Source organism: Oncorhynchus gorbuscha, unplaced genomic scaffold, assembly GCF_021184085.1.
Source record: "Oncorhynchus gorbuscha isolate QuinsamMale2020 ecotype Even-year unplaced genomic scaffold, OgorEven_v1.0 Un_scaffold_2119, whole genome shotgun sequence".
In the NCBI taxonomy this organism is placed as follows: Eukaryota; Metazoa; Chordata; class Actinopteri; order Salmoniformes; family Salmonidae; genus Oncorhynchus; species Oncorhynchus gorbuscha.
Window position 1 is genome coordinate 24,460 of NW_025746709.1, and position 15,546 is coordinate 40,005.

General features: G+C 42.8%; 1 protein-coding gene across 1 annotated transcript in view; it reads left to right on the forward strand.

Moving 5' to 3' along the window:
• The window catches only part of LOC124025008 (cullin-associated NEDD8-dissociated protein 1-like), a 74,138-nt gene that overhangs the window by 10,673 nt on the left and 47,919 nt on the right, over positions 1 to 15,546 (forward strand). The window contains 2 exon segments of the mRNA XM_046338709.1: positions 476 to 619; positions 10,083 to 10,237. Of these exon segments, the coding sequence (XP_046194665.1) occupies positions 476 to 619; positions 10,083 to 10,237 (299 nt within the window).

Sequence of the window (15,546 nt, forward strand, 5' to 3'; positions counted from 1 at the left end):
AAACTTCTGACCCACTGGGAATGTGATGAAAGAAATAAAAGCTGAAATAAATCATTCTCAACTATTATTCTGACATTTCACATTCCTAAAATCAAGTGGTGATTGTAACTGACCTAAGACAGGGAATTTTTACTAGGGTAGGGTAGCCTAGTGGTTAGTGTTGGACTAGTAACCGGAAGGTTGCAAGTTCAAATCCCTGAGCTGACAAGGTACAAATCTGTCCTTCTGCCCCTGAAGGCAGTTAACCCACTGTTCCTAGACCAGTTAACCCACTGTTCCTAGACCAGTTGACCCACTGTTCCTAGACCAATTGACCCACTATTCCTAGACCAGTTGACCCACTGTTTCCTTGGCCGTCATTGAAAATAAGAATTTGTTCTTAACTGACTTGCCTAGTTAAATGAAGGTAAAGAAATATAACCTCATAACCCTGTTGGTCTAACTGGGTCTTCTTTCTCCCTGTGTGTTCCTGTAGATTCATGGCCACCAACGACCTGATGTCGGAGCTGCAGAAAGACTCCATCAAGCTGGACGATGACAGTGAACGCAAGGTGGTCAAGATGATCCTCAAGCTACTGGAAGACAAAAACGGAGAGGTCCAGAATCTAGCCGTCAAATGGTGAGAGATCTCTGTGTGTGTGTGAGAGAGGGTTTCCATTAGGAAAATGTGGCCCGGGAAGATTTTTTTTTAATTTACAAGCTATTATTTCAGACATTTACCTGACCCAGGGCATCCATAACCCCTTAGGGCATCCACCCAGTCCACCCACAGAAATCACCTTTTAGATGATGGTAATTCATCTTCACATGCATCTCGTGCAGTCCAATAAAATGGCATTGTCAAATATTTGTCAAAATGCAATTCGGGGGGCGTAAACACCATTCTAAACAGCTCACACTGATAGCTGTTCCATATGTGACAGACATGTACATCTCTGTTAGAAACTTAGAAAAAGGGGAGATCTAATGATGCAACAACTATCGTGGGTTGTTAATATGAGAAATGGCATAGTGGTGGATCTAATAGGACAGGAGAGAGATGACATAGTGGTGGATCTAATAGGACAGGAGAGAGATGACATAGTGGTGGATCTAATAGAACAGGAGAGAGATGACATAGTGGTGGATCCAATAGGACAGGAGAGAGATGACATAGTGGTGGATCCAATAGGACAGGAGAGAGATGACATAGTGGTGGATCTAATAGGACAGGAGAGAGATGACATAGTGGTGGGTACAATAGGACAGGAGAGAGATGACATAGTGGTGGATCCAATAGGACAGGAGAGAGATGACATAGTGGTGGATCCAATAGGACAGGAGAGAGATGACATAGTGGTGGATCTAATAGGACAGGAGAGAGATGACATAGTGGTGGATCTAATAGAACAGGAGAGAGATGACGTAGTGGTAGATCTAATAGAACAGGAGAGAGATGACGTAGTGGTGGATCTAATAGGACAGGAGAGAGATGACATAGTGGTGGATCAGGAGAGAGATAATAGGACAGGAGAGAGATGACATAGTGGTGGATCCAATAGGACAGGAGAGAGATGACATAGTGGTTGGATCCAATAGGACAGGAGAGGGATGACATAGTGGTGGATCCAATAGGACAGGAGAGTGGTGGAGATGACATAGTGGTGGATCCAATAGGACAGGAGAGAGATGACATAGTGGTGGATCCAATAGGACAGGAGAGAGAGATGACATAGTGGTGGATCCAATAGGACAGGAGAGAGATGACATAGTGGTGGATCCAATAGGACAGGAGAGAGATGACATAGTGGTGGATCTAATAGGACAGGAGAGAGATGACATAGTGGTGGATCTAATAGGACAGGAGAGAGATGACATAGTGGTGGATCTAATAGAACAGGAGAGAGATGACATAGTGGTGGATCTAATAGAACAGGAGAGAGATGACATAGTGGTGGATCTAATAGGACAGGAGAGAGATGACATAGTGGTGGATCTAATAGGACAGGAGAGAGATGACATAGTGGTGGATCCAATAGGACAGGAGAGAGATGACATAGTGGTTGGTCCAATAGGACAGGAGAGAGATGACATAGTGGTGGGTCCAATAGGACAGGAGAGGGATGACATAGTGGTGGGTCCAATAGGACAGGAGAGGGATGACATAGTGGTGGATCCAATAGGACAGGAGAGGGATGACATAGTGGTGGATCCAATAGGACAGGAGAGAGATGACATAGTGGTGGATCTAATAGGACAGGAGAGAGATGACATAGTGGTGGATCTAATAGAACAGGAGAGAGATGACATAGTGGTGGATCTAATAGAACAGGAGAGAGATGACATAGTGGTGGATCTAATAGGACAGGAGAGAGATGACATAGTGGTGGATCTAATAATAGTGGTGGATCTAATAGACAGGAGAGAGATGACATAGTGGTGGATCCAATAGAACAGGAGAGAGATGACATAGTGGTGGATCCAATAGGACAGGAGAGAGATGACATAGTGGTGGATCCAATAGAACAGGAGAGAGATGACATAGTGGTGGATCCAATAGGACAGGAGAGAGATGACATAGTGGTGGATCCAATAGAACAGGAGAGAGATGACATAGTGGTGGATCCAATAGAACAGGAGAGAGATGACATAGTGGTGGATCCAATAGAACAGGAGAGAGATGACATAGTGGTGGATCTAATAGGACAGGAGAGAGATGACATAGTGGTGGATCTAATAGAACAGGAGAGAGATGACATAGTGGTGGATCTAATAGAACAGGAGAGAGATGACATAGTGGTGGGTCCAATAGGACAGGAGAGAGATGACATAGTGGTGGATCCAATAGAACAGGAGAGAGATGACATAGTGGTGGATCTAATAGGACAGGAGAGAGATGATAGTGGTGGATCCAATAGAACAGGAGAGAGATGACATAGTGGTGGATCTAATAGGACAGGAGAGAGATGACATAGTGGTGGATCTAATAGGACAGGAGAGAGATGACATAGTGGTGGATTCAATAGAACAGGAGAGAGATGACATAGTGGTGGATCTAATAGAACAGGAGAGAGATGACATAGTGGTGGATCCAATAGAACAGGAGAGAGATGACATAGTGGTGGATCTAATAGAACAGGAGAGAGATGACATAGTGGTGGATCTAATAGGACAGGAGAGAGATGACATAGTGGTGGATCCAATAGGACAGGAGAGAGATGACATAGTGGTGGATCCAATAGGACAGGAGAGAGATGACATAGTGGTGGATCCAATAGGACAGGAGAGAGATGACATAGTGGTGGATCCAATAGGACAGGAGAGAGATGACATAGTGGTGGATCCAATAGGACAGGAGAGAGATGACATAGTGGTGGATCCAATAGGACAGGAGAGAGATGACATAGTGGTGGATCCAATAGGACAGGAGAGAGATGACATAGTGGTGGATCCAATAGGACAGGAGAGAGATGACATAGTGGTGGATCTAATAGGACAGGAGAGAGATGACATAGTGGTGGATCCAATAGAACAGGAGAGAGATGACATAGTGGTGGATCTAATAGGACAGGAGAGAGATGACATAGTGGTGGATCCAATAGAACAGGAGAGAGATGACATAGTGGTGGATCAATAGGACAGGGAGAGAGATGACATAGTGGTGGATCTAATAGGACAGGAGAGAGATGACATAGTGGTGGATCTAATAGAACAGGAGAGAGATGACATAGTGGTGGATCTAATAGAACAGGAGAGAGAGAGAGATGACATAGTGGTGGATCTAATAGGACAGGAGAGAGATGACATAGTGGTGGATCTAATAGGACAGGAGAGAGATGACATAGTGGTGGATCTAATAGGACAGGAGAGAGATGACATAGTGGTGGATCCAATAGGACAGGGAGAGAGATGACATAGTGGTGGATCCAATAGGACAGGAGAGAGATGACATAGTGGTGGATCCAATAGGTGGGAGAGAGATGATAGTGGTGGATCCAATAGGACAGGAGAGAGATGATAGTGGTGGATCCAATAGGACAGGAGAGAGATGACATAGTGGTGGATCTAATAGACAGGAGAGAGATGACATAGTGGTGGATCCAATAGAACAGGAGAGAGATGACATAGTGGTGGATCCAATAGGACAGGAGAGAGATGACATAGTGGTGGATCCAATAGAACAGGAGAGAGATGACATAGTGGTGGATCTAATAGGACAGGAGAGAGATGACATAGTGGTGGATCTAGGACAGGAGAGAGATGACATAGTGGTGGATCTAAATAGGACACAGGAGAGATGACATAGTGGTGGATGAATAGAACAGGAGAGAGATGACATAGTGGTGGATCCAATAGAACAGGAGAGAGATGACATAGTGGTGGATCTAATGACAGGAGAGAGAGTGGTGGATCAATAGGACAGGAATATGACATAGTGGTGGATCCAATAGAACAGGAGAGAGATGACATAGTGGTGGATCCAATAGGACAGGAGAGAGATGACATAGTGGTGGATCCAATAGAACAGGAGAGATGACATAGTGGTGGATCCAATAGAACAGGAGAGAGATGACATAGTGGTGGATCTAATAGAACAGGAGAGAGATGACATAGTGGTGGATCAATAGAACAGGAGAGAGATGACATAGTGGTGGATCAATAGAACAGGAGAGAGATGACATAGTGGATCCAATGGAGAGATGAAGTGGTGGATCTAATAGGACAGGAGAGAGATGACATAGTGGTGGATCAATTGGGAAATAAATGGAAATACATTTGTCGAAATTATATAATTGCAACGGTCTATGAATATAAACATTGTAAAATACTTAACCAAAAAGCAGGACTTGGTTATAGAGGATCATTGGTTTCTTATGTTTTTTTGGTTGCTGTGAATTGTTTCAGATCACAAGCTCGTAGGCCTATCTATATTTGGGAAGGCCACAATCTGGGCAGCGCGTATGTCAATGGACCTAGCTGATTATTACGTTGCGGCTGTCAGTGAAAAGCATTTTAAAATATTTGTGAAAATGATGTCTTGAGTATATTTTTATAACGTTGAGACGAGAACGTAAAGTCTCTTTCCAGAATGTCTCCGCTGCCTCCCGCCAAGTCTTGAGCATTCAGTGTTTCATAGTGTAAATTTATTGGCCCTTCGATTGAAAAAATAAAAAATCAGATCCCCATTTACGTCCTCATTAGTAAATGTACCGTTAACCCCCGTCATTTGGTTACATTAATGTCTGTAATTAATTAGTCATTTACCGTTGTCATTCTCAGGGGCGGCAGCGTAGCCTAGTGGTCAGAGCGTTGGACTAGTAACCGGAAGGTTGCAAGTTCAATCCCCCTGACAAGGTACAAATCTGTCGTTCTGCCCCTGTTAACCCACTGTTCCTAGGACAGTGTCAACTCTCTCTCTCATTCATATCGTTTCACAACACTGAGTATTGGACAGTGTTATTGAATAACTCTGTTTGCTTCAGTTTGTCTTATTGCATATTTGACATTTTTGTCTGGATATTTCAGGTCAGAGCAGCATTGATTTTGATCTTCCTTGCCCCAGCAAGGGGAACACGTCTCGGTGCTTATGAGCCAACGGCGGTGTGATCGTCTCGGCTCTCACGCTCAACTCACCATGTAGAATTAGGCTTTTAAGGGATTATGTGATCAATGAGAAGATGAATTAAAATGAATCTCTCTCTAGGCTGTATTTCTCTCATCTCCAGTGTTTAATATAGGCTACAGTCACACTGCAAGTTGGCCTGCTTTCGTATCGCTGCCGTTTTGAAGTAGTAATCTACTCTGTTGTGTGTCGTGAAAACAGACTGTCAGAAAGGCTTTGTGTCTCTTTGTGGTCTGGCGGCACCACTATGTAAGAAAACAAAGATATGATCATTTTAAGGCCTTTTTTACATTTTGTTTGTCCCTCTAGATTGCAGTAAATGGCACTTACAGGTGTTTAAAAAAAACACCCCGCAAAGATCTGTCGTTACAGAGATGACGGATCAGGTGACTCTGACCTGGATGGCCAGAACAAGTAGGTTCAACTGATGTACTGTTTTAATAAACAGGTCTCTTCCTCTCTCGTCCTGACTGGTAACATGGTAGTGTGTTACTCAGTGTGTTTAATAAACAGGTCTCTTCCCCTCTCGTCCTGACTGGTAACATGGTAGTGTGTTACTCAGTGTGTTTAATAAACAGGTCTCTTCCTCTCTCGTCCTGACTGGTAACATGGTAGTGTGTTACTCAGTGTGTTTAATAAACAGGTCTCTTCCTCTCTCGTCCTGACTGGTAACATGGTAGTGTGTTACTCAGTGTGTTTAATAAACAGGTCTCTTCCTCTCTCGTCCTGACTGGTAACATGGTAGCAGGACTTTAACATATTAGTTTTGTGTTACTCAGTGTGTTTAATAAACAGGTCTCTTCCCTCTCGTCCTGACTGGTAACATGGTAGTGTGTTACTCAGTGTGTTTAATAAACAGGTCTCTTCCTCTCTCGTCCTGACTGGTAACATGGTAGTGTGTTACTCAGTGTGTTTAATAAACAGGTCTCTTCCTCTCTCGTCCTGACTGGTAACATGGTAGTGTGTTACTCAGTGTGTTTAATAAACAGGTCTCTTCCTCTCTCGTCCTGACTGGTAACATGGTAGTGTGTTACTCAGTGTGTTTAATAAACAGGTCTCTTCCTCTCTCGTCCTGACTGGTAACATGGTAGTGTGTTACTCAGTGTGTTTAATAAACAGGTCTCTTCCTTCTCTCGTCCTGACTGGTAACATGGTAGTGTGTTACTCAGTGTGTTTAATAAACAGGTCTCTTCCTCTCTCGTCCTGACTGGTAACATGGTAGTGTGTTACTCAGTGTGTTTAATAAACAGGTCTCCTCCTCTCTCGTCCTGACTGGTAACATGGTAGTGTGTTACTCAGTGTGTCACAACACTTTTAATAAACAGGTCTCCTCCTCTCTCGTCCTGACTGGTAACATGGTAGTGTGTTACTCAGTGTGTTTAATAAACAGGTCTCTTCCTCTCTCGTCCTGACTGGTAACATGGTAGTGTGTTTAATAAACAGGTCTCTTCCTCTCTCGTCCTGACTGGTAACATGGTAGTGTGTTACTCAGTGTGTTTAATAAACAGGTCTCTTCCTCTCTCGTCCTGACTGGTAACATGGTAGTGTGTTACTCAGTGTGTTTAATAAACAGGTCTCTTCCTCTCTCGTCCTGACTGGTAACATGGTAGTGTGTTACTCAGTGTGTTTAATAAACAGGTCTCTTCCCCTCTCGTCCTGACTGGTAACATGGTAGTGTGTTACTCAGTGTGTTTAATAAACAGGTCTCTTCCTCTCTCGTCCTGACTGGTAACATGGTAGTGTGTTACTCAGTGTGTTTAATAAACAGGTCTCTTCCTCTCTCGTCCTGACTGGTAACATGGTAGTGTGTTACTCAGTGTGTTTAATAAACAGGTCTCTTCCTCTCTCGTCCTGACTGGTAACATGGTAGTGTGTTACTCAGTGTGTTTAATAAACAGGTCTCTTCCTCTCTCGTCCTGACTGGTAACATGGTAGTGTGTTACTCAGTGTGTTTAATAAACAGGTCTCTTCCTCTCTCGTCCTGACTGGTAACATGGTAGTGTGTTACTCAGTGTGTTTAATAAACAGGTCTCTTCCTCTCTCGTCCTGACTGGTAACATGGTAGTGTGTTACTCAGTGTGTTTAATAAACAGGTCTCCTCCTCTCTCGTCCTGACTGGTAACATGGTAGTGTGTTACTCAGTGTGTTTAATAAACAGGTCTCTTCCTCTCTCGTCCTGACTGGTAACATGGTAGTGTGTTACTCAGTGTGTTTAATAAACAGGTCTCTTCCTCTCTCGTCCTGACTGGTAACATGGTAGTGTGTTACTCAGTGTGTTTAATAAACAGGTCTCTTCCTCTCTCGTCCTGACTGGTAACATGGTAGTGTGTTACTCAGTGTGTTTAATAAACAGGTCTCTTCCTCTCTCGTCCTGACTGGTAACATGGGTAGTGTGTTACTCAGTGTGTTTAATAAACAGGTCTCTTCCTCTCTCGTCCTGACTGGTAACATGGTAGTGTGTTACTCAGTGTGTTTAATAAACAGGTCTCTTCCTCTCTCGTCCTGACTGGTAACATGGTAGTGTGTTACTCAGTGTGTTTAATAAACAGGTCTCTCATGGCTCAGAGTCACAACGTGGTGTTATCATGGCATTAGATTAACTCTGGACAAGCTTCTGTTGAGACCAGAGAACCAGTTAGATTGTGTTCCAGCCTGGGCCCGTTGGTCAGTAAGGTGAAGGAGTACCAGGTAGTTTATATATATATATTGTGTTCCAGCCTGGGCCCGTTGGTCAGTAAGGTGAAGGAGTACCAGGTAGTTTATATATATATATTGTGTTCCAGCCTGGGCCCGTTGGTCAGTAAGGTGAAGGAGTACCAGGTAGTTTATATTGATATATATTGTGTTCCAGCCTGGGCCCGTTGGTCAGTAAGGTGAAGGAGTACCAGGTAGTTTATATATATATATATTGTGTTTCAGCCTGGGCCCGTTGGTCAGTAAGGTGAAGGAGTACCAGGTAGTTTATATATATATATATTGTGTTTCAGCCTGGGCCCGTTGGTCAGTAAGGTGAAGGAGTACCAGGTAGTTTTTATATATGATATATATATTGTGTTCCAGCCTGGGCCCGTTGGTCAGTAAGGTGAAGGAGTACCAGGTAGTTTATATTGATATATATATTGTGTTTCAGCCTGGGCCCGTTGGTCAGTAAGGTGAAGGAGTACCAGGTAGTTTATATATATATATATTGTGTTTCAGCCTGGGCCCGTTGGTCAGTAAGGTGAAGGAGTACCAGGTAGTTTATATTGATATATATATTGTGTTCCAGCCTGGGCCCGTTGGTCAGTAAGGTGAAGGAGTACCAGGTAGTTTATATTGATATATATATTGTGTTCCAGCCTGGGCCCGTTGGTCAGTAAGGTGAAGGAGTACCAGGTAGTTTATATTGATATATATTGTGTTCCAGCCTGGGCCCGTTGGTCAGTAAGGTGAAGGAGTACCAGGTAGTTTATATTGATATATATTGTGTTCCATCCTGGGCCCGTTGGTCAGTAAGGTGAAGGAGTACCAGGTAGTTTTATATATATATATATATTGTGTTCCAGCCTGGGCCCGTTGGTCAGTAAGGTGAAGGAGTACCAGGTAGTTTATATTGATATATATTGTGTTCCAGCCTGGGCCCGTTGGTCAGTAAGGTGAAGGAGTACCAGGTAGTTTATATATATATATTGTGTTCCAGCCTGGGCCCGTTGGTCAGTAAGGTGAAGGAGTACCAGGTAGTTTATATATATATATTGTGTTTCAGCCTGGGCCCGTTGGTCAGTAAGGTGGAGTACCAGGTAGTTTATATATATATATTGTGTTTCAGCCTGGGCCCGTTGGTCAGTAAGGTGAAGGAGTACCAGGTAGTTTATATATATATATATTGTTTCAGCCTGGGCCCGTTGGTCAGTAAGGTGAAGGAGTACCAGGTAGTTTATATATATATATATATTGTGTTTCAGCCTGGGCCCGTTGGTCAGTAAGGTGAAGGAGTACCAGGTAGTTTATATATATATATATATATATATATATTGTGTTTCAGCCTGGGCCCGTTGGTCAGTAAGGTGAAGGAGTACCAGGTAGTTTATATATATATATATATTGTGTTCCAGCCTGGGCCCGTTGGTCAGTAAGGTGAAGGAGTACCAGGTAGTTTATATATATATATATATTGTGTTCCAGCCTGGGCCCGTTGGTCAGTAAGGTGAAGGAGTACCAGGTAGTTTATATATATATATATATATATATTGTGTTCCAGCCTGGGCCCGTTGGTCAGTAAGGTGAAGGAGTACCAGGTAGTTTATATATATATATATATATATATTGTGTTCCAGCCTGGGCCCGTTGGTCAGTAAGGTGAAGGAGTACCAGGTAGTTTATATTGATATATATATATATATATATATATATATATTGTGTTTCAGCCTGGGCCCGTTGGTCAGTAAGGTGAAGGAGTACCAGGTAGTTTATATTGATATATATATATATTGTGTTCCAGCCTGGGCCCGTTGGTCAGTAAGGTGAAGGAGTACCAGGTGGAGACTATAGTGGACACCCTGTGTACCAACATGCTGGCAGACAAGGAGCAGCTCCGAGACATCTCCAGCATCGGACTGAAGACGGTCATAGGAGAACTACCCCCTGCGTCCAGCGGTAAGTACCACCCTGACCCCTGACCTCTAACCTGTACCCCGATCACTTTTCAGAGACATAGGCCTTCACAAAGCTGATCTTGGATCAGTTTTCCTTCTCTTTTCAGTTCATGATGAGTAAGGTTATGTGGACCAGGGCCCAATCCATGAACTGATGGACTGGGCCCCTCTAGTGATGGTGTTGTAGTGTTATAGGTAATGAACTGATGGACTATCCCCTCTAGTGATGGTGTTGTAGTGTTATAGGTAATGAACTGATGGACTATCCCCTCTAGTGATGGTGTTGTAGGTAATGAACTGATGGACTATCCCCTCTAGTGGGGTGTTATAGGTAATGAAGGATGGACCATAGTTTAGTGATGGTGTTATAGGTAATGAACTGATGGACTATCCCCTCTAGTGATGGTGTTGTAGTGTTATAGGTAATGAACTGATGGACTATCCCCTCTAGTGATGGTGTTGTAGGTAATGAACTGATGGACTATCCCTCTAGTGATGGTGTTATCAGGTAAGGTGATGGACCATCCCCTCTAGTGATGGTGTTATAGGTAATGAACTGATGGACTATCCCCTCTAGTGATGGTGTTATAGGTAATGAACTGATGGACTATCCCCTCTAGTGATGGTGTTATAGGTAATGAACTGATGGACTATCCCCTCTAGTGATGGTGTTATAGGTAATGAACTGATGGACTATCCCCTCTAGTGATGGTGTTATAGTGTTATAGGTAATGAACTGATGGACCAGCCCCTCTAGTGATGGTGTTATAGGTAATGAACTGATGGACCAGCCCCTCTAGTGATGGTGTTATAGGTAATGAACTGATGGACTGGGCCCCTCTAGTGATGGTGTTATAGGTAATGAACTGATGGACTATCCCTCTAGTGATGGTGTTGTAGTGTTATAGGTAATGAACTGATGGACTATCCCCTCTAGTGATGGTGTTGGTAGGTAATGAACTGATGGACTATCCCCTCTAGTGATGGTGTTGTAGGTAATGAACTGATGGACTATCCCCTCTAGTGATGGTGTTGTAGTGTTATAGGTAATGAACTGATGGACTATCCCCTCTAGTGATGGTGTTGTAGGTAATGAACTGATGGACTATCCCCTCTAGTGATGGTGTTATAGGTAATGAACTGATGGACTATCCCCTCTAGTGATGGTGTTGTAGGTAATGAACTGATGGACTATCCCCTCTAGTGATGGTGTTATAGTGTTATAGGTAATGAACTGATGGACTATCCCCTCTAGTGATGGTGTTATAGGTAATGAACTGATGGACTATCCCCTCTAGTGATGGTGTTGTAGTGTTATAGGTAATGAACTGATGGACTATCCCCTCTAGTGATGGTGTTGTAGTGTTATAGGTAATGAACTGATGGACTATCCCCTCTAGTGATGGTGTTGTAGGTAATGAACTGATGGACTATCCCCTCTAGTGATGGTGTTATAGGTAATGAACTGATGGACTATCCCCTCTAGTGATGGTGTTGTAGGTAATGAACTGATGGACTATCCCCTCTAGTGATGGTGTTATAGTGTTATAGGTAATGAACTGATGGACTATCCCCTCTAGTGATGGTGTTATAGGTAATGAACTGATGGACTATCCCCTCTAGTGATGGTGTTGTAGGTAATGGACTGATGGACTATCCCCTCTAGTGATGTTGTTGTAGGTAATGAACTGATGGACTATCCCCTCTAGTGATGGTGTTGTAGGTAATGAACTGACGGACTATCCCCTCTAGTGATGGTGTTATAGGTAATGAACTGATGGACTATCCCCTCTAGTGATGGTGTTGTAGTGTTATAGGTAATGAACTGATGGACTATCCCCTCTAGTGATGGTGTTGTAGTGTTATAGGTAATGAACTGATGGACTATCCCCTCTAGTGATGGTGTTGTAGGTAATGAACTGATGGACTATCCCCTCTAGTGATGGTGTTGTAGTGTTATAGGTAATGAACTGATGGACTATCCCCTCTAGTGATGGTGTTATAGGTAATGAACTGATGGACTATCCCCTCTAGTGATGGTGTTATAGGTAATGAACTGATGGACTATCCCCTCTAGTGATGGTGTTGTAGGTAATGAACTGATGGACTATCCCCTCTAGTGATGGTGTTGTAGGTAATGAACTGATGGACTATCCCCTCTAGTGATGGTGTTATAGTGTTATAGGTAATGAACTGATGGACTATCCCCTCTAGTGATGGTGTTATAGGTAATGAACTGATGGACTATCCCCTCTAGTGATGGTGTTATAGTGTTATAGGTAATGGACTGATGGACTATCCCCTCTAGTGATGGTGTTGTAGTGTTATAGGTAATGAACTGATGGACTATCCCCTCTAGTGATGGTGTTATAGGTAATGAACTGATGGACTATCCCCTCTAGTGATGGTGTTATAGGTAATGAACTGATGGACTATTCCCTCTAGTGATGGTGTTATAGTGTTATAGGTAATGAACTGATGGACTATTCCCTCTAGTGATGGTGTTATAGTGTTATAGGTAATGAACTGATGGACTATCCCCTCTAGTGATGGTGTTATAGGTAATGAACTGATGGACTATCCCCTCTAGTGATGGTGTTGTAGTGTTATAGGTAATGAACTGATGGACTATCCCCTCTAGTGATGGTGTTATAGTGTTATAGGTAATGAACTGATGGACTATCCCCTCTAGTGATGGTGTTATAGGTAATGAACTGATGGACTATCCCCTCTAGTGATGGTGTTATAGGTAATGAACTGATGGACTATCCCCTCTAGTGATGGTGTTATAGTGTTATAGGTAATGAACTGATGGACTATCCCCTCTAGTGATGGTGTTATAGGTAATGAACTGATGGACTATCCCCTCTAGTGATGGTGTTATAGTGTTATAGGTAATGAACTGATGGACTATCCCCTCTAGTGATGGTGTTATAGGTAATGAACTGATGGACTATCCCCTCTAGTGATGGTGTTGTAGTGTTATAGGTAATGAACTGATGGACTATCCCCTCTAGTGATGGTGTTATAGGTAATGAACTGATGGACTATCCCCTCTAGTGATGGTGTTATAGGTAATGAACTGATGGACTATCCCCTCTAGTGATGGTGTTATAGGTAATGAACTGATGGACTATCCCCTCTAGTGATGGTGTTATAGTGTTATAGGTAATGAACTGATGGACTATCCCCTCTAGTGATGGTGTTATATAGGTAATGAACTGATGGACTATCCCCTCTAGTGATGGTGTTATAGGTAATGATCTGATGGACTATCCCCTCTAGTGATGGTGTTATAGGTAATGAACTGATGGACTATCCCCTCTAGTGATGGTGTTATAGTGTTATAGGTAATGAACTGATGGACTATCCCCTCTAGTGATGGTGTTATAGGTATTGAACTGATGGACTATCCCCTCTAGTGATGGTGTTATAGGTAATGAACTGATGGACTATTCCCTCTAGTGATGGTGTTGTAGGTAATGAACTGATGGACTATCCCCTCTAGTGATGGTGTTGTAGTGTTATAGGTAATGAACTGATGGACTATCCCCTCTAGTGATGGTGTTGTAGTGTTATAGGTAATGAACTGATGGACTATCCCCTCTAGTGATGGTGTTGTAGTGTTATAGGTAATGAACTGATGGACTATCCCCTCTAGTGATGGTGTTATAGGTAATGATCTGATGGACTATCCCCTCTAGTGATGGTGTTATAGTGTTATAGGTAATGAACTGATGGACTATCCCCTCTAGTGATGGTGTTATAGGTAATGAACTGATGGACTATCCCCTCTAGTGATGGTGTTATAGGTAATGAACTGATGGACTATCCCCTCTAGTGATGGTGTTATAGTGTTATAGGTAATGAACTGATGGACTATCCCCTCTAGTGATGGTGTTATAGGTAATGAACTGATGGACTATCCCCTCTAGTGATGGTGTTATAGGTAATGAACTGATGGACTATCCCCTCTAGTGATGGTGTTATAGGTAATGAACTGATGGACTATCCCCTCTAGTGATGGTGTTATAGGTAATGAACTGATGGACTATCCCCTCTAGTGATGGTGTTATAGGTAATGAACTGATGGACTATCCCCTCTAGTGATGGTGTTATAGTGTTATAGGTAATGAACTGATGGACTATCCCCTCTAGTGATGGTGTTATAGGTAATGAACTGATGGACTATCCCCTCTAGTGATGGTGTTATAGTGTTATAGGTAATGAACTGATGGACTATCCCCTCTAGTGATGGTGTTATAGGTAATGAACTGATGGACTATCCCCTCTAGTGATGGTGTTATAGTGTTATAGGTAATGAACTGATGGACTATCCCCTCTAGTGATGGTGTTATAGGTAATGAACTGATGGACTATCCCCTCTAGTGATGGTGTTATAGGTAATGAACTGATGGACTATCCCCTCTAGTGATGGTGTTATAGTGTTATAGGTAATGAACTGATGGACTATCCCCTCTAGTGATGGTGTTATAGGTAATGAACTGATGGACTATCCCCTCTAGTGATGGTGTTATAGGTAATGAACTGATGGACTATCCCCTCTAGTGATGGTGTTATAGGTAATGAACTGATGGACTATCCCCTCTAGTGATGGTGTTATAGGTAATGAACTGATGGACTATCCCCTCTAGTGATGGTGTTATAGGTAATGAACTGATGGACTATCCTCTAGTGATGGTGTTATAGTGTTATAGGTAATGAACTGATGGACTATCCCCTCTAGTGATGGTGTTATAGGTAATGAACTGATGGACTATCCCCTCTAGTGATGGTGTTATAGGTAATGAACTGATGGACTATCCCCTCTAGTGATGGTGTTGTAGTGTTGTAGGTAATGAACTGATGGACTATCCCCTCTAGTGATGGTGTTATAGTGTTGTAGGTAATGAACTGATGGACTATCCCCTCTAGTGATGGTGTTATAGGTAATAAAACTGATGGACTATCCCCTCTAGTGATGGTGTTATAGGTAATGAACTGACTGGACTATCCCCTCTAGTGATGGTGTTATGGGTAATGAACTGATGGACTATCCCCTCTAGTGATGGTGTTATAGTGTTATAGGTAATGAACTGATGGACTATCCCCTCTAGTGATGGTGTTATAGTGTTATAGGTAATGAACTGATGGACTATCCCCTCTAGTGATGGTGTTATAGTGTTATAGGTAATGAACTGATGGACTATCCCCTCTAGTGATGGTGTTATAGTGTTATAGGTAATGAACTGATGGACCATCCCCTCTAGTGATGGTGTTATAGGTAATGAACTGACGGACTATCCCCTC